Below are 20,280 nucleotides of genomic sequence, written 5' to 3'. Positions count from 1 at the left end.
ACAAAGAAAGTACCTTAAGAGCACATCGTTGGATATTCAGTGAGTTAATTTTAGTTGTAAAGATAAGACATACATAAATTATTACAGTACAAATTAGAAGTGATAAATACTTAGCTGGAAAATATAGCTCTCAGTAGAGTGCGTGCCTAGAATGTATGAAACCCTTGATTCACAGCATATACACGGTGTGGTGACATATGCCTGTAATTCCAGTACTCAAGAAGTGGAATCATCAGGATTGGAAGTTTTAAATCATCCTTAATTACAGAGGTGCTCAAGACCAGCCTAGATTCATATAAAAATAAAACAAATATTTTTAAAAATTGATAAATTCCACAAAAGCACAACTCTCCTGTTTTGAAAGTTCAGAAGTACAAATGATAAGACATTGGAAATTTTATACTGTACCTCATACTTTAAATGATCTTTAAGTCAGAATAAGACTCCATAAATTAAAGGAGAAATCAGAATAAGCAGATAGGTTGGAATTTTTAATACAATTTTATAATGGAGGTTTGATAATATGGTTTCTAACATTTTTTTCTAGCATTAATATTGTTTTAAATTCATCTTCACCTTACTACTTCTCCATATGGTAACGTATCAGTTATTGTTATACCATCCTCATTTCCCATTTTCACTGTCAATTCCCTAAACTAGCCCTTATTATTTTTTGTTTAAATTTCTCCAAGGTGCTCTAAATTTCTAAATTAGCTGAGCTAATTCCAATATCTTCCTAACCAATGTATTGTGTACTTTGTGTCTTTTTAAATTTTAATTTCACATTATTTATTCATTTGTTTGTTTGTTTGTGTTGGGGAGGTTGGTTTTCTCCTATCATGTGGGTTCTGGGATTTGAACTCAGGTCCTCAAATTTGATAGCAAGCACTTTTACCTGCTGAACCATCTCACTATCTCCCAACCCCAGTATATCTTTCTTAACATAGTTTATTTTTATACTTTATTACTTTGTTCAAAATTTTATTTCTGATTCCTAAAACATTAATTCTAAATTATTCTGCCTGTCATTCAAGTTATTCTCCAACATTACACATTTCATTCCTATTTTCAATATATCTCTTACATAAGACAGTTTGAATGTGTCATTCTCAGAACTCCATGTGCTAGTTGGTTTTTGACAATTGAACTTTCCTCGTGTAATCTTCATGTGAATTATGTATGCTTATTCAGTTTTTTTCTTGCCCAGATACTAATTTCTCTGTGAGTCCTTCACTGCTTTTGTAACTCCTAAAATGCTTTATATTTTATTCTTATCTTTTTTAGTCTATATAATGTTTAGACATATTCTTTCACCTTTAAAATCTCTTTGAGTTAGCTGTCATAAGTGACCTGAGCAATCAGTTACTATAAAGTGTTTAAAGATGTGATTAATTTATTGTAAATTCACAATTGAGAGATTTTTTAGAGTAGTAAGGAAAATATTTGGAGGGCAGAGTAATTTTTATGGTCTTCTTCAAGGTTATTTATTTATTTTTGGGAAATCAACAGCTTGCTGAAATATATGGGCTGATTTGTGCTGAGATAGTATCTACAAACTTACTTGGAATGGAATTAATGTCATTAAGGTATTTTATAAAGAAAGGTGCTAGATTGAGAAACAAGAATTTGTGTTTGCTTCTAGTTCCCACACTGTCACAAACTACTTAGATGATCTTCAGCAATTTAATGAATCTGTCCAATCTATTTCCCAAAAAGTATACCATTAACAGATTTACTGAAATGCACTGTTACAAAAACATAATAGTTTTGTAAAGCAAAATGCCAGATAATACATGCTGAATTTTGTAATGTCTCATCAAGAATTTTCTGTATAGAACTGTACTTATCTGATAGTCTATCAAAAATCATCAAACTACATAAGTAATTTGAGAACATAGTAGTTTAAAATGCAAAAGTCAGGAAATTATCCAGGTTTATTTCCAAGAGTCATTTAACTATTCATTCAATAACCATTAATTGTATGAGTAGTGTATCAGTCCCTAGAGATACAGCAATAAAGACAAGTGCAATAAGTGTTGTATGTACCACCAATAATAACTGTCTAACATGGTAAAGAGATAATCATAATAAAGGTTAACAAATTCTGTGAATGATCCTCAATATAATTATTTGGCATAGGTATCCTAAAATATAAGGTTAAATAATCTTGGTTAGTTTTGTTCCCTTAATATAGATTCACAGAATAAAGGGGGAAATAATTAGGCAACCCATTTGTTCAAATTTAAATGTGTACCTTAAAACAATGAAAGGTGGAACTGGAGAGATAGCTCAGAGGTTAAGAGCCCTTGTTTTTGCAGAGGACCCTGGTTCAGTTCCCAGCACCTACATGGTGGCTCAGTATGCCCTCTTCTGTTTTCATTGCATGCACATGGTGCACTTACATACGTGTAGGTGGGGCACTCATACACATAAGATGAAAAAATTTTAAAAATTAAAAGATGTCTAATTAAAGTCATTTCTTGCCTTTCTTATGGGCTGAATTAAGGTGAGAACAATTTTTAAAATGTATAGTCACTATTCATTGAGTGCTTTTTATATGCCAATCACATAATAAAACTTCTAAATGTAAGACCTTATGCAAATTACAGGGCAACAACATAATTCTATGATATGGAAACTATTTCTGTCTCTATTTTAAAGATGAAGACATAGGCTTGCGAGTGGGAGTAACTGAATTTTCCGAACTCAGATATATACCTCCTAATTTGAGAAGTCAAAATTGTGAATGTTGATCTGTTGGCCTGGATCTAGCTAGTAGTAAGTTCTTGGTACATAGTTGATGTACAATAAATACTTGTTAAAGGACTACATTACTAATCTATTATCTGCAGATGAACCTATGATTTAGTTTTTATGGTTTTCATAATTTCAATAAGCTCAAGTGTAAGGACAATGTTAAGCCATAAAAAAGAATTTACACAGGAAAATCTTTTGACTGGTAATCATAGTTGAAAAAACACATTTAGAATTGCTTATAAGTTATGTATATAAGTATTATATACACATATGATATATATTAACAGAATAATTTGAAGAACTTTTACAGAGCACATATAAACACACAACCATGCATTTTTTAAAGTTTCTGTTTTCTTTTGTTCTAATACTTCTAAAAGGGTGTAAATAATATAATGGCAAAGCTAGACAGGGCAATTATCAAATCAAATTTCCTTGTGTTAATGTAGAAATTGGGGCTCTAGAGAGGAAATAAATTGTAAAGGTCACACAAGGAATTAGAGTAAGATTAAGAATCTGAGTTTCCAGACCCACAAGTTTGTTTTAGTCCAAACTGTCACCATTTACCATCTTAATTTTATAGATGGGGTAACCAAAGCATCCTAAGAATGTTGATGGCCAAGTTCCTGCCACTAGTCCACTGAAGCACCACTTTAATTTTAAATATGAGGCTTGAATTTATTCCAATGCTTCTGTCTGGTTGTGAAAAGGAAAACCCCCACCCTTCTTACTGAACTAAATAATGGGCTGAAGATAATTTACAGAAAGATTTGTCTTTCTCTCTAAGAGTAAATTAAGGCTGCTTTATTGCTTTATTTTCAGAACCCAGAAAGTCCCAAGGAGGCTCCATAAAGGCAGGAATCCAGAACACCTAGCACAAAAGGAAGGCACTTAATAAATATTTGTTGTTAAATGTATGACATGCTGAAGGAAGAAAAGGAATGTAGGTTGGGTAATGGTTTCCCAGAGGATGATGGATGGACAATCATTAATGCTGAAAAAAAAAAAGTGGGAATGAATGGGAAAAAGAGGTGGAGGAGGCCCTTACAGAAGCTCAATCTTTATCGGATTGAAGCTACACTCAATCAGCAAATTCTGGGCGTTTTGTGAGTGGCAGAGATATCTAAATAAGGCCCCCTTATTTACACCCCCCCCCCGGAACCCCACTCCCCTTTAAAATTTGTATCAGTCATTACCCAGGGACCGGATACAGAGATTCCTATGGGGAGTTCTAATGGGTCGATTCAATTTCAGCTGGATGACGCCACTTAGCCAAGCATTAAGAGCTACAGCTCCGGGAAAGCCACGACACAGAGAAGGGGGAGAGAAAGAAATTATAGCAAGGAGCAATAAATCCCCTCCCATCCTCCCCTATAACCCATTCATAAGACCTCCAGAAATCATCTACATTCACAAAACAGCCAGCTAGCTGAGCTGAACACACAGTGCAACCTCACCCTACACACATACTGCCGCAGATCATATACCAACACACCCAGAGCTGTATAAATAATCACACACTAGCGGTATCTATTGCTCCGTAGAGATACCCTGTGTCTACAACTGCAGTTTCTGCTGCTTCGGTTCTTCTGACAGATTGGAGGAGACCGAGGTGGAGGTGGAGGCGGGGACCAAAGGGAGGTGGGGGAGTAGGTAAGGGAGGAGGAAGGGGAGAAGGGGAGGGGGAGGGGAAGAGGAGGGGAAGGAAAATATTGGAGGAGGAGGAGGGGGGAAAGAAACTGGAGGAGGAGAAGGGGGAGGAGTAAGAGGCGGAGGAGGGGGGAGGAGAAAGAGGAGAAGGAGGAGGAGAAAGAAGAGGAGGAGGAGAAAGAAGAGGAGGAGGAGAAAGAGGAGGAGGTGAACTTACCCTGCTGAGCTTTCTTTGGGGAATACGTGCATCAAGATTCAGCTCTGCATGTAAAATCCATACAGAGTGTCTGCCACTACAGGTCTGATTCTCACCGCCCCCCCCCCCCACCCAACACCGCCGTTTTTTCCCTCTCTCTCCCTCTCTTCCCTTCTCCCTCTCTTCCTTTCTCCCTCTCCTGCTGTGACGGAAGGACCAAGACAGAACTATCTCTGTTTTTATCTTCTCTTCCACTAAAGGAGTTTTCATTCAGACTTTCCGAAGAGAGGTGGAGAAACCTAAAGACTACGGAAAAGAGGTCTTTTGAGCCAGATCGAGCGTTAGTTCTTCTGCTTTTCTCGGCATGGATAAACCATTTTCTCAAGGTAAGCCACAGAGATTAGCATTTAAAGACTTCAGAATTCCTTCCATGCGATGCACAGATTGCCATTCATTCCAGTTTTCGGTGTGGTGTGGTGTGTGTGTGTGTGTGTGTGTGTGTGTGTGTGTGTGTGTGTGTGCGCGCACGCGCGCACGCGCACACACACACACACACACACACACACACACACACACACACACACACACGAAAGTGCCTGGGTAAAATAAAATGAGACATTTAAATGAATCAGCTCTTGTAGAAAATTATCCATACTGGAAATTTAGAAATCAAAATAGGAATTCAATAGGATTCTTTTTTAGCCAAATGCCAATTTAATGTGTAGTCTGTTGACCTTTAATGTATTTTGGTGCTTACCTAAGCCCCTTACTGCGCAGCCTAACCACCCAAGGTGAGGACGTAGGAAGAGCCCATGCTGAGGCCAGTCTGGCTGCCCAGCGGGCATCCTTGTCAGCGTGGGGCTAGTCTGCTATTGGCTCACAAGTCTGGGCTGTGCATCGTTCAGATTTCATCACATCACCTTGCCTTGGGTAGAAATGGCGCAAGCTGACACGGCATAACCCCCCCCCCCCCCAACACACACACACACACACTGAGTCAGAGCAATGATTTAGAAATTTCTGGATTCATGCCTAGGTATATGTGTACGTATCTGTATGTGGCATATAAGAATTTTGTCCAAAATAAGAACCTGTGAGCATGTCTAGTTAGTCAAAAGACGTTTGATAGAATCTAGGCAAATGATTTACAGTACACTTCCTTCCACACATCTATCACTCACCTATGAATGTTGCAAATCAAGTTCCATAAACAGAAAACAAATATTGAACTCTTAAACAGATATTGCATTTTGAAATGCAAATTATTGTTGCTTTTCTGCACATATTAAAACCTCACTGTAATGTGATGTATTATCACATGGAGTGTATAAGGTGTTAAAGCATGTTCCCAGCAAGTCAGCTACATACAAAAATACAAATAAGGCAGACTAGCAGTTTATTCACAATTAAGTATACCATCGTCTATTTGAGTTTAAAATACAGTAAGATATTGTAAAATGCTAGAAATTTTATTTTTGTGTCCTGTTTTTAGGTTTCTAGCTGAGAAACATAATCTAGTAATATGAGTGACTCAGATTTAAAGATATTTATTCAGATTGAGTAGTAAGGAAGCAAATGATTGAAAAGGAGACTAATTCTTCATAGAAGAATTTGAGACTTAGATATGCAGCCAAAATCCAGGACAGAATTTAGACCAGGGCAAAATGGGATTTTAAAAATCTTTCTTACATACATCTTCATTTTGCAGATGAAGAAACAGAGAGGTCACTTGCCTATAGTAACACAGCAAAGTAAAACCAGCATTAAGACTATACCCCAAGTTTCTTGTGTCTTAGAAAATAATTTGGGGCTTGTAAAAAGATCCCAGTGTCTTAAATGAACAACTCACTTCTTAGAATTTTCCTCACCATTAGAAGTATATGAATTTGTTCAGTGTTAAAATTTTTCTCTGCATCACTCATCACTAAAACACCTATATCTTTAATAATGCCAAGCTCTTAAAACTGCAAGGCTCAAGGGCTTGAAATAAACTGCTATGAGTCTTAATGAAACTATTAAAGTAATGAATAGGACTGGGGTAGCAATGTGACAAGTTAAGAGTTAAATGTGGTGAGAATCTGGCAGCTCTAGCAAGATGTATGCGGTAGGAGGGAGGCCCAGTCAGTAACAGAGAGGTCAGTAATGTAAACTATATACAACTTGGTATTTGTAAGGGGGTGTGTGTGCTTTGATAGAGATGCAAATGCTTTTGAACAGAGGATTTTTAGAGAGCAGACTTTGGTATAGTAGAACTAAGAAAACATATAAAGCCATAGCAGAAATTCCCCCTATGTTTGCTTTCAGTTATTCTGAGAACAAGTGTATATAACAGCAGACTACAGGGGAAAAAAAAAAACACCTCACAGCCATTACACAGTAAGGTACAAAACAGCATTGAGCCTATAAAAGTGGGAGAAAACAGGAGTAAGCTTTTCTTTCTTTTCTCCTCTCTTTAAAAACCAACCTTGAATAACACTCTATCAAAAAAGATTTATTATAGAAATCAGAAATGTCTTAAGGCACCAGCAAAGAAGAGCTTTAGGCAGAAAAGTTTTCAACATTTGTTTCAACATGGCAGATTTTAGGTTTTAGAGAGAAAAACATTTTCTTTCATTAAAAAACATTACCATTTCATGAATAGGTTTAGCTTCCTAGTAAGAAAAGAAATTCCTGTTTAGGTTGTATATAGCAAATTTCATGGCTATAGAAAAACTATTCAGAAAGCCATGAGCACCTGGCCAGCAAGACTGACGGGGGTGGGTTTACAATGCGTCATTCATTACTGCAGAGGTACTACGTGACAAAAATCACTAGATTCCATCCCTATATAACCAAGACTCATAACCACATTGACTGCTATTTAATATGTGATATGTATATTCTTTGTCATTTATCAAAATATCAGATTGACCACAGGCAGTTTAAATGTTGCTGCTCACAAAGAATGGCTTTTTAATGGGTGGACTCCTGAGTAATAAACATGCATGCAGTGGTAGTTTCTCATCTAGTCTACACACATTTTCTCATGTAGTCTATAAGTAATATCTTGCTTATTTGTTTTTCAGCATTCCTCCCCGTTACCTTCTGCTATAGTACACACACACACACACACACACACACACACACATATATATATATATATATATATATATATATATATATATATATATATATACTGATTATTTTAGTTTATCTTTTTCTAGCTAGATTGATTTACCAGGCCCAGAATGTCAAAAAAATTGTCATCCAGTCCTTTAATTACTATCTAAAATCCAATATTATGGTGATCCTCCCTGCCCTGATTAGATCTCAGAACCCATTCTAATTAAAAAAAAATTAAGAGCAAGAAGAAACTAACCTCATACTGTCAGCCCCCTTACCTGAGGGCAATGGCAACAGTGATTCGTTATTCTATATTTCTTTAATCATTCAACCAAATCTCTCATTCTTGCAAAAATCTAATCACTGTCCTAATACACCTCCGTAACCTAAACACCACGTGACCTTCTGGTACCAAGCAGAAACCCCCTTGAATATTTTTATTATTGGTTCTAAGTTGTTTATATTATGACCTAGATTCTATCAAGTTTAGCTTTCAACTTTGTAGTCATGCCCAAGCATTCAGTGACTTCACTGTAATCCCATTTTAGGAATATAATACAATTATCTCCTGTAATTACTTCTTGACATTTTTCATGTATTTTTGACACTGATATATCTAACTATATCTAGCATGTATTGCTGTATTTAAAGCATACAAGATTTGAATGAGTCCACCTCATTCTGTATTTGATAAGTTAGATATAAACCCATTTCTTAAATACTCTTCATGGTCCAAAGCACATTCACCTATAATCTACAAGCAATGAATACTGTCTATTTCTTTCAAATGCTAAGACTATGACTGTGTAAAGATTTAGAAAAGCTATGAACAGGAGGTTTCAGGGACTTTAGGTTCAAGGAAGTGAATCTATTTTTATTTTTGAATTGTCCAAATAAACAAGGGCACTTTGCCCAACTTATTCTCAAGAACTTGAAGATGTAAATGGTGTGGATGAAAAGAATGATTAAATTACATAGCTATAGAAATACAGACCATTATGGGGCATTATTCTTGGAGATCACCTAGACCGCCCCTATAATTATATAGGCAGTGAAACTTAGGCCTAAAGAAAACAAGTGATTTGACAAAAGTATTGTACATATTTGAGTCTTTGGGCATACTAATGTTTATCTAATTTTTAAGCAGATGTAAATTTAGCTAATCATATTTATATGAGAATATGGCCTCAAAAGCCACCAAAGTGCAGTCATTTTTAGTTGCTGAACTCTTTATGAACTGTATTAGTATTATTCCTGTTATTATTTCACTTTGGGCCCATTTTAGTGTTGTTTATTTTATGTGGAAACCTAAACAGACTCTGTTCTCTAGCTCTTTGTTCATTTTTATTGACTATTCATTCAATATATCCAAACTATACAAAAGTATGAGTAATTGGTTCTTTTAAGGATACGTAAAATCTGCTAGATTTCAAATATGTACTCTATTCATGCTAATGATCATTATGTCCTGGTGTTCCATGTTGCCTCTTTGATTCATGTTTCCATTTCTTTTTTTAACATTCAGTCTTCTAGGTACAGGAGTCTACTACCTATAAAATATTTTCTGCAAGGTCACCATTTATCGATTCTACACTATATCAACACCTTCAGGAGAATGACTACACAACCATTTTTGGCACAATGAAAATGTAAGAATATATTTTCTAATATTCAACTAAGTTTAAATACAGTATAAGAATATGTCTTCTCTTTACAAAAAAAAACATTTTTTAGTGTAAAGTAGATATAGAGAAAAGCAGTCTAGGCAGAATTTGTTTGGTAAATGCATTTGTATAGTTATAGTGATATTTGAAATAATTCAGGGCTTGTATTATAGTTTGATATAGTTGTCCCATTGCCCAATGTTATATATAAAAGGTGTTTGATTTTGGAAGCTGAGCATGGTAATGCATACCTATAGTCTCAGCTACTCTGGAGACTGAAGCAGGAGAATGATTGGATATATACATGTCCATGTACACATATGAGCAGCTTCTCTTGGTAAACCTATAAAGTTTCGTCTATTGAATCAATATTGCTTTAGGAAATGACCTTTTTTAACATTTGGCTCCATTTTTATTAGAATTCAGATGCTCAAAACTTAGATTAACTTTCTGTGAACTTAATCACATGGTGGAATACAAAAAGAATTAATGATATAACATTTGTTCCCAAACTGATTTATCCTTTGAAAAGGAAGTCCATACTTGCCTGAAAATAAGTGAGTTTACTTACAAACTAAAGGTGTTACATGAAGCCTACAATACAGCATTTGAAAGATGAAGTGGTGATAAGTCTTAACTTGGATCCCTTGAACTTGTGACTTGTATATTCTCATGTATTGTTTCTATTTCTTTTCTCCTAGGATTTTCTGATGTGCTTTGAGGTCCGTATAACTACAAGGGCTCTTTTATTTTTTTTAATCACCGTAAGTGCCACTCTGACCCCAAATCACTTACAGCTCAAAAATCTAGGCAAAATGGATACCACAGCTGTAGATGAGTTCCAACAAATTCTGCCTATTGAACAGCTGCGCTCTACTCATGCTAGCAATGATTATGTGGAACGGCCTCCAGCACCCTGTAAACAGGCTCTTTCCAGCCCTTCCCTTATTGTGCAAACCCACAAGTCTGATTGGTCCCTGGCTACCATGCCTACTGTTCTCCCACGCAGTATCAGCCAGTGCCATCAGCTGCAGCCCCTGCCTCAGCATCTGAGCCAATCTAGCATTGCCAGCTCAATGTCCCAAAGCACCACTGCCTCTGATCAAAGGCTCTTGGCCAGCATTACACCCTCTTCTTCAGGCCAGTCCATCATCAGAACCCAGCCTGGAGCAGGGACCCACCCAAAGGTCGATGGTGCTCTGAAGGGAGAAGCTGAGCTATCTGTAGGGCATCCCAGTGATCACCTCTTTATCTGCGAGGAGTGCGGGCGCTGCAAGTGTGTCCCATGCACAGCGGTTCGCCCTCTTCCCTCCTGCTGGATGTGCAACCAGCGTTGCCTTTGCTCTGCTGAGAGCCTCCTTGATTATGGCACTTGCCTCTGCTGTGTCAAGGGCCTCTTCTATCACTGCTCCACTGATGATGAAGACAACTGCGCTGATGAGCCCTGCTCCTGTGGGCCTAGCTCTTGCTTCATTCGCTGGGCAACCATGAGTCTCATCTCCCTCTTCTTACCCTGCCTGTGCTGCTACCTGCCTACCCGTGGATGCCTCCATCTGTGCCAGCAGGGCTATGATAGCCTCCGGCGACCAGGCTGCCGCTGTAAGAGGCACACCAACACTGTGTGCAGAAAAATCTCTTCTGGTAGCGCACCCTTCCCTAAGGCCCAGGAAAAGTCTGTATGACCTTCCTACAAGATGAATCCAGAATGTTCTCCTTCTGACCCTCTTCAGTAAAGCATAAGCCTCATGTTTTGGGGAGGGTGTGAGATAATAAACTAGCCAAAGTTAGGGCCTCACCTCTTTTGTTCCTGCAGCATCAGGAGAATGGCAAAGTATATCCCAGTGCAGGATGCCTTGCTCTTTTTCACAGTATCTATCCTATCTTCTTCAGTCTTTTTACATCCGGCCTGCTCAGCTTTTATGGCTGTCATGGCAAATTCAGGTGATATGTGGGCATGAGGTTTGGACACTGAGGACTGACAGAGCCAGCAATGTGGAGGTTTAGGGGCTCCCCAAGGTAATGCCTTTCAATGCAGGCTCTGATTGTCACTCTGCTTTCCACAGTGCCTTTGAAGACTTTCTTCTCAGATGGTCATCACAGGTGCATGTGGAATAGCGTTCAACCTTCCAGGGAATATGACTCCCCCCTCCTTCCCTCCCTCCCTCCCTCCCTCCCTCCCTCCCTCCCTCCCTCCCTCCCTCCCTCCCTTCCTCCCTCCCTCCCTCTCTCCCTCTTCCACCTTCCCTTCCTTTCCATCTCCCTGACTCTTCTTTCATTATTCTGTTCATTTTTAGCCTCTCCTTTTACTTTGCCACATTTCTTTTTCATTTCCTACGTTTCTATTATTCTGCTTTCTAAGACTAATCTTTGTCTATATTTTTATTTTGTTTGATATCTTTGTTTCTCTCTTCCTGCCTTTCTTTCTCTGACACATTCAAAAGTGCTGTTTTTTTTGTTCGTTTGTTTGTTTTTGTTTTTGTTTTTCGAGACAGGGTTTCTCTGTGTAGCTTTGCGCCTTTCCTGGAACTCGCTTTGGAGACCAGGCTGGCCTCGAATTCACAGAGATCCGCCTGCCTCTGCCTCCCGAGTGCTGGGATTAAAGGCTTGCGCCTGCCCGGCAAAAGTGCTGTTTTTCCATAGGTGTTTCCTTAGATGCCAAACTTTGCTATGCTATACTATTTACTAAATTGTATTAAAGGAAATGGATTATTGTAATGAACTGATCGCTAGCAATAGTTGGTATCCCAATGTGTGTATGCACTCACAATCACACTCACCTGTTTGTGAGCATATGAGGCTCTCCTATATTTCCAAATTCAATTAGTTGGAGTGTTTTTCTCCTTTTCCTGATAATCAGCTTGTAGTACTGACAGATTCTACTAGCATGCTGAGTAGGATAGTAAATCAGGATGCTCATAACTTTGTATGTCTGACCCAAGTGCCAAAGGCAGACGTGCTTTATAGCTAAATGAACAAAGCAAAGGATATTACAGAAGTATGTTCTCCCTTAGAAGCTAACTGCCCTGAGACTGCATGGCTCAGGCCTTAATAATGGATATAAAAAGTCATAAAATTTTAGAGCTGGAAGGAATCTTAAATATTAATCTAGTTCAATGTTATAATTTTACAGATGGGAAAACTGAGGCCTGGAAATAGAAAGGAAATTGCCCAAGGCCACACACTTGAGTTGATAGCAAAATTTGACAGGAACACAGGCCTTCTGACTCCTACTTCATTGTTCCTCCCCTTCATTATACTGGCTCATTGAACTTTTTCTTATGACTCTGTTAACAATTCCAGAAAGTGATTCCCTTCCAATTACTTTTCAGAAACCATGAGAAGTTAATGTGGTGGCCATTCTGCAGTGCATAGTGGGTAGTTAGTTAACTACTGGGTATGAGGCTTCCCCCAGTGGACATCACCTTTGACTCTGTACCTTGTAGAAGCTCAAATGTGGGGGAAAAACATAATGAAGCCCTAATCAAGCTGTATCTTCGCCATTGCATCTACTCTTTGCTGCACACACTGTGCTCCTTCCTGGCTTTGTCTGCAATGGTAGCTGCCTAAGAACCTAGATTTCAGCAAAGGTGAACAACTGAGATGAAAGATATGTAATGCACAGAAATGACTCCCCTCTTAAAATGTACAAAGAGCCTGTGCTGCGAACCCCTGTCAATAAGAAAAAGGCTGCAATGGTGATGGCAGGGTGCAAAAGACTGCTACTAAGAGACATGAGAATTTTATAGTTTCCTTCTGTAAGTAAACCCAAAATTTGTCAAGGAATTCAGATATTGGGGGCACTTGCTTGAAATCAAGGTGCTCCAACTTAGTTTAAGACTTCCAGACTCTATATATCATCTCTTTTAAAGTGTGCATGGATGTGTGCTGCAGGGTGAAGTGAGGAGAAGTATATAGTCATGCACAGGAGGAAGAAAGGGAATTCTATGTCCCTTTATTGGATACATACTGCAGAAATATATGCCACAAAGTATATATGGGCTATGAAACTTCCTGAAGTGTATTGACATTGGGTTGCACACAGCCCCATACCTTCACTTATATCTCCTCTTGTAGAATTGCTTTGCTCTATTTTTGTATATATAAGTATGTTATGATGATTATTAATATTGTTAATGATATTGCTGCAAATGGTGCCATATATAAGGTTAGGCTTCTTGAAACATTTATAAACCCTAATCCAATACCTGAATACCTGTAACCTCTTATGTTGCTTTTAAATCCTTTAACTTTAAATAATTTGTGTTTAATCTTAAAAATCTGCCTAATTGTACTTCAAACTTATCTACCCCTAAAAGCTATACCCAGTTGTTTGGGTCACACTGTATGGTGATGAGTAGCAACACACACTTCTCTTTGCTTCTGCCCAAAATTTGCTTAGAGTCAAGATATCTAAGGATTCTCTGACATTAGTGCATTGTTCTGGAGCTAAAGTTACTCTATGGATGCTTGCTTATTAGTTCCAAGCCCCTTCTTAATAGCTCCTTGATATTTCAACCCTGCAGTCCTTACTCAGGCAAATTGTGCACTGCCAGAAGGGCCCTGGGCTCTGCCATACACCCAGAGGAGTTCTTCTCAGTGTATTTCTAAATGGCCTTATACTTGGTAGAAGAAACTGAAGGGTTCTTGAATGCAATCTGCTGCCGAGTCAGGGCTTTCACTTATGTCCAAGTTGGCCTGATATGGACTGCATCTGCTTTACATAAAGATGGGTCCTGTTGGGGTATGCACACAGACATGTGAGTGCGCATATGTATCCCTTCTGTGGTTTCATATAGATATATGTGTATATATATGTAAATATATAATCACACATCTCTCTATATTTTAATGTATTGCACATGTATATTTAAAATATATACAAAATAACTCTAAATCCTTCAGAGTGGCTCTGTTTTCATTATTTCTCTGCTTTGTGATATGTACTGTATAAACAGGAATGTATAGGTGGTTTCCTGCTTGGCATTTCTTTGCAGTTAGGTCATTCTGCACCTAATTCCACATACTGGTGCCTTGATAGGTGTTCTATGCCATTAGCCAAAAGTTTTCTTTTAACCTTAGCTCATTCTTCCTTTATCATAATAGCTATAATAAAGATAGTGCACCCTTATATACTGCTATGTGGTAAGCATGGTAGTATATTGTCTATATCTAGCATTACCTGTATTATCTCATTTCATTCTCAGGGTAACTGTGTGATACTATTTGTTTCTCCATTTCACAGATGAGAAAATGAAGCACAGAATTATCAAGTAACTTATTAAAAGTGGAACTAAGATTTGAGCCTAGGTACTTTACTCTCAAGTCCATGTTCCAGAGTCAGGTATGGAAATTTGAAGTACCATATAAACCAGTACAAAGTAACATGCCTCGATAGTGATTAGTTCTTCTCTTAGTTCTACTCCATCTATCACCCTGGAGTTAAACATATGCCTATGTTAAGAACAAAACAACAATTACAGACATATTAGTTGTATTGCTTCCAAAAATGTTGGCATTACAAACTCCTGACTTGAGTCCAGAGTTATTTTCATTTAAAAATTTTCAGGTATCTTTTTTTTAAAGATTTATTTATTTATTATGTATACAGAAGAGGGCGCCAGATCTCATTACAAATGGTTGTGAGACACCATGTGATTGCTGGGAATTGAACTCAGGACCTCTGGAAGAGCAGTCAGTGCTCTTAACATCTGAGCCATCTCTCCAGACCTCAATTTTCAGATATCTTAACTTAGGTTTCCTAAAAAATAGAAATTGAAGCTAAAGCTGATGTACAATCTATGCAAACAGAAGTGAGGACAATAGTAAAAGCTGATGTACAATCTATGCAAACAGAAGTGAGGACAATAGTAATGAGTTATGGAAAGAAGGATAGCAACTATTAGGAAGTATAATAACACTGTTTCATGACAAACTATTTTCTTAATCTATGACAGGCCCTATGAAATTATTACATCTCTATATATCCCATATGGGGGAAATTTATTTGCTAACTCTCATCTCATTATTTATAGATACTTTCTTATGTCATAACAGCTATTCTGTTATTCTGGGTAGTACACATGTGGCTGTCCATGCATGTAACCTTGGCCACAATGAAGAGACATTGTTGTTCTACTAGAGAAAGCAAGGGGTATGTGTAGATATGAAGTTATAGATTTAAGGTGATGCCAGACTGGTGCCTACATCTTTAGTCCCTGGTTAGAACTTTCTTATTTAGATAAAAGTGGGAGATGTAGTAGGTAGCTGTTCCACCTATGACTTTGAAGTTACCTGCTGCTGGAGACCCTTAAGACCTGGGATGCACATATGCGGCCCTCTCTTCACCTCCTTGTGGTATTAGATGCTGAGATCTTGGACCAGGCAAATCAGCATGGGCCATAGCTCAGCTTTCCTGGACCCTATGTTGAATCTTCCATGGTAGTGAGTTAATCCACAAATAAATTCCTTTGCTCATTAAGTAGACTCAATGGATTTCTCCCACTAGGCCACATTCTTTTATTTTGAGGCAGTGTCTCAATGTATATTCCTAGCTGGCCTGGAACTCACTGTATAGGCCAGGCTGGCCTCAAACTCACGGAGATCTGCCTGCTTTCCAAGTGCTGGGTTTAAAGGTGTGTACTACCATGTCTGGTTTTAATCATATTATTTTTAGGTGAGTTAGAGGCAATCTACTATCTCTAAAGTATGAAGGACTATACTGTGCTTACAAATGACTTGTTTTAAAGGTCTTTTTCCCCAACATGGATATGAAGTCCCTAGTTCAACTAAAGGAGTTGAAAAGTTTCAAAATATCCTTATTTTTAGTATAGAATTTTACTTCATTTTAATGAACCACTTAAATACTATAAGTATGTGTATACATATGTTCATTTAGGTTAATAAGCATAATAACAGGAAAATTAGGTAATAAATTCATCAATATTGATTAAATTAGGCATTTTTGAAACAGGAAAATAAATTTGTTGACTAGTATGTTTGTCAACTTTATCACTGTGACAAAATATCTGAGATATTCAAATTTGAAAGAAGAAAGGTTTATCATAGGTCATAGTTTCAGTCCATAGTGGCTGGTCATTGCTTTTGAGGCCTTTAGAAGGCAGTAAATTATGTCAGGAAAGCTTGGAAAAGGCAATGATTCACCTCATAGTGGATAATAAACATAAAGAAAGAGGAAGGGGCTGCTATCCAACAGTCCCTTCAAAAGGCATACCTAAGTATTTGAAAGCCATCCTATTAGTCTATGCCTCCTAAATACTCTAGATCTTAGCATGGAGTTCAGTGGTAGAGTGCTTGCCTAGCATACAAAAATCCCTAGGTTCTATTCCTAGCATTGCAAAAATGTATCTACCAACACACATTAACACTGGAAGATGGTGACCAAAGCATTAACTCATGGGCCTTTGGGGGAATCATATACAAACCATGACTGCTGTTTTTAAAGTCTCCTTGCCACCTAGGTGTGACATCACAGACACATTTTAAGCATTATAGTATTTTTTATCCTGATACATAATCATTTATTGCATTCTATAGACAGTACTTACATAAAATCAAAGTATTTGCTAAAACACCCCATTGATATGTTTTCATTTTTATTAATAAGGTAACAAAAACATACAATGCATTGTACTAATGTAATCCTTGATTCTTCATGTAGTAAAAGTATAACAGAATTCTGAAAAAAAAACTGTTTAAATGAATAAATTAGGATATTACTTAAAATGATCTAGCAAAATTATTCTACTAATTACTTCTAATTTATGAAGCCCAGGTTACTTCACAGTCTTTATCATATATCTGACCTATCATGAACATCTGACTATATTGCTTTTAAGAGCATACTCATTATTTTGACTTTAGAATATTATATTCTTCTCAGTTTCCTCTTACTTCACTAACTGCTCCTTCTTTGTCTCTTTTGTTGGATCTCTTTTCCCCATCACTTTTTCATATTCAAGTATCTCTTAGATATCTTTTCTTTGAATATCATTTATGTAAGAACTCAGAAATATTTCTACTATATGGACTACTTCCTTGAACTCACCTCTTTAAATGCCCACCTGCCAGTTTTACATCTGTACTACAATATATATTAGAGATGTCAAACATATACCTTTGTACTGTTTCTTATTTCTAACACCGATTCCAAACTCCTAGTTGCTCAGATTAAAAACTTTTCCCTAAGCTTTTTATTTGCTGTGAATATAACCAAAATTCTAAAAGTCTTCAATTAGTCTTCTCTGACAATTTAGAGTGGATCACATGTAGTCATCAGTATGTCTTTTGAACCTCTGGACTAAGGTTTGATAAGGTTTAAGAAGACTATAATCTTTGGCCCCTTTATCTTAATCTAGGCCTATATGTCTATCTTCACCCTATCCAGTTGCTTTCAAAGGTCAGGATGCTTTGTTATTTTCAGGATGGATAAGACAAGGAAGGTTATTTTGAGAATGATGCTACTTATTGTTTAAGATCTCGCTGACATTACAATCCAAGTTTTATGTGCTTGCTCTCAGATATATTTGTCAGCCAGTCTCCTGAAAAAGAATAAGGTTCTCAAGTTGCCATTCTTCAACTATCAGAATATCCTTTTGGCTTCACCAGATAATAATCATGTCACTGATAATAAATGATACTGATAACAAGGATCTGAAAGCTGCAAGTCCTGCAAAAACTAACTAACCCCTTTGTGGCAAAGTACTAAGGAAAGAAGTGTACATAGCCCAATAGGCAAATACTCTAGCTTTATTAATGAAGAATTTTAAAAGCAAGCCACGTGCATGTTTTCCATCATAATAAAGCTGAGGTGGAGCATGTGTACACCCTGAAGAATCACTTTGTACCTATTTGCTAAAGTCTAAATTAAAGAGAATAAATGAATCCCTTGGACCTTCTTTTTCTAGGATCAAGCTTTAACCCTTGCCTTTGAAGTTTACCACTCTGCTGACAAAAGCACTGTGAAAGAAAACCAAGGAAAGGTGCATTCATCTTTATGAAAATGTTATTCCATTTTTTCTCAATAGTTTTCTTTCAACGAAGATTAGCATCTCTCCTAAGAATAATGACCCAAGCCCATCAGAATACATAAACCACATTGAAAGAATAGGAGAAAGAAATGCTAAACTTGAGTCCAGAAAGAAAAACGAAGCTTTAAAAATTAATAACATAGTATATATTCTTTTAATTTGTTGACTCATCAAACTCTTTTTATGAAAACTCTTTTCAAATTCATATAGCTCTTCCATTGGAAGTAGTGTATACATACCTACATGCTGAGAGAGACAGAGAGAGAGACCTTGAGCCCTCATTTTTCTGTAATTCTTGACTCTTATACTAAATGACAAGGTTTCTCTTCTTTCAGAGAAATACCAGACTGGATTTGTGGTTTCCCTGGATTAGTTTCTTCTGAGTCATTGTAGTGTTATGGAAATCACGGTATCCTGAGACCAATTAAAATCAGAATCTTTGGAGGTGGGTTAAGGAATGCATTTTAAAGCTCCCAGGTGATTATAATGTGTAAACAGATTTGAGAAAGGCAAGTCACCTCAATTCTATAAATGTAGATGGTGAGGCCCAGAGAGGGGATGTAATTTAGTCACAATCACACAGTAAGTTAGCAACTGAGGAATACAGGAATCCAGTTCTGCAGATATCTAGGCCAGAGTCCTTGTCTTGTTGCTATGCTGCTTTCCTCTTTATCCAGTGCTCTCTCTCCTTTGATTTCTTCATCTGTAAAACAAAGGTGACAAATCCTAGAGCTTTTGTAAGAATCAATAAAGCAGAAGCAATTTGTTATGTAATTTCAATACAAATGTGAAGTAATATTATGTTTGTGGGAATTAATACATAACCCAGATGTGAAGTAGTCTCTAAAACAAAAGTTTTATTGTATGTTGATAAATTATAGTTGTACATACTTATATACAAGGGGTATCATAGCTTTGAATACAATAATGACCAAGTAAAAACTAACTTAGCCATTGCTTCAAACATTTAAAACCCTCTGGTTTGAAAACATTTGAAATCCACAGCTTCCATGACAGTGAAATATATAGTATTCAATGTTAGCCATAGTTATTATGGTATACAATAGTTACATAACCATTTGATGTATCTATCAGATAACATATATCAAGATTAACCACTTTCATAATTTGTATGTATTTTAAACCTGAACTTGGCTTCAGTGGCAATTAAATTTATAGTTGAAGATTACACTTTCCTTTGCTGGGTTAAGGTCTGAGAGAAATAGAATGGATAACTAGATTGCCTATCTCATCCAACTACATTGGCCTTAGGCTAAACCCAGAATTCTATGTAACTCAATAGGTGTCATTCTAGCCTGGGTTTACAGGGAGAGGTAAAAATGTCTCTTCAGAAAGATAGTAACCACGGAAATCCAGGAAGGAAAACTACCTAAGTTTCTGCTGTAGAAGGCAAGTAGTAGGGAAAGGGTTTTTTGTTTTGTTTTGTTTGATCAACTGACTGAGGAAACACATCTAGAGATCTACTACTCCTGGAATAACCAACCTGGAATTTGGAAAGACATTTTTATAAATTCCAGAGACCCAGAATAGGATATCCATATCCATTCCTATCCTATCCATAACAGATATTAGAAATGTCAAAAGAAGCCCACTTTATTTCCTTATAAGTTATTTAAAAGCTATGTTTTAATGGTCTGTGTTCTTTTTTAAAAAAAAATTAGCCTCAAAGTTCTTTATTAATAGTTCCAAGTACCGAATAAGTGCCTTTCCTAACAATAATTGTCATAAAATCCTAGAAATGAGCAGCATAAAGTAGTAGGTGAGTAGAATGAAAAAAAACAAGGTTTAATCTGCAGTTTTAAAAGCTCAAAATTGTGTTATTAGCCATGATTGTTAATAGTAG

The 20,280-nt window shown here is 37.0% G+C and overlaps 1 protein-coding gene across 1 annotated transcript; it reads left to right on the top strand.

Annotated features, from left to right (window-relative positions):
- Positions 1–4,580: 4,580 nt before the first annotated feature.
- On the top strand, positions 4,581–13,579 carry Spry3 (sprouty RTK signaling antagonist 3). The gene is made up of 4 exons (XM_006998061.4): positions 4,581–4,706; positions 4,864–4,989; positions 9,231–9,354; positions 10,071–13,579. Exon 4 carries the CDS (start codon positions 10,080–10,082, stop codon positions 11,049–11,051), a length of 972 nt encoding a protein of 323 aa, XP_006998123.2. The 5' UTR covers positions 4,581–4,706; positions 4,864–4,989; positions 9,231–9,354; positions 10,071–10,079; the 3' UTR covers positions 11,052–13,579.
- Positions 13,580–20,280: the final 6,701 nt, after the last annotated feature.

Source organism: Peromyscus maniculatus, chromosome X (assembly GCF_049852395.1).
Source record: "Peromyscus maniculatus bairdii isolate BWxNUB_F1_BW_parent chromosome X, HU_Pman_BW_mat_3.1, whole genome shotgun sequence".
NCBI classification, from domain to species: domain Eukaryota; kingdom Metazoa; phylum Chordata; class Mammalia; order Rodentia; family Cricetidae; genus Peromyscus; species Peromyscus maniculatus.
Note: the sequence above shows the minus strand (reverse complement) of the source record. Positions and strands in the feature narration are given on the sequence as shown.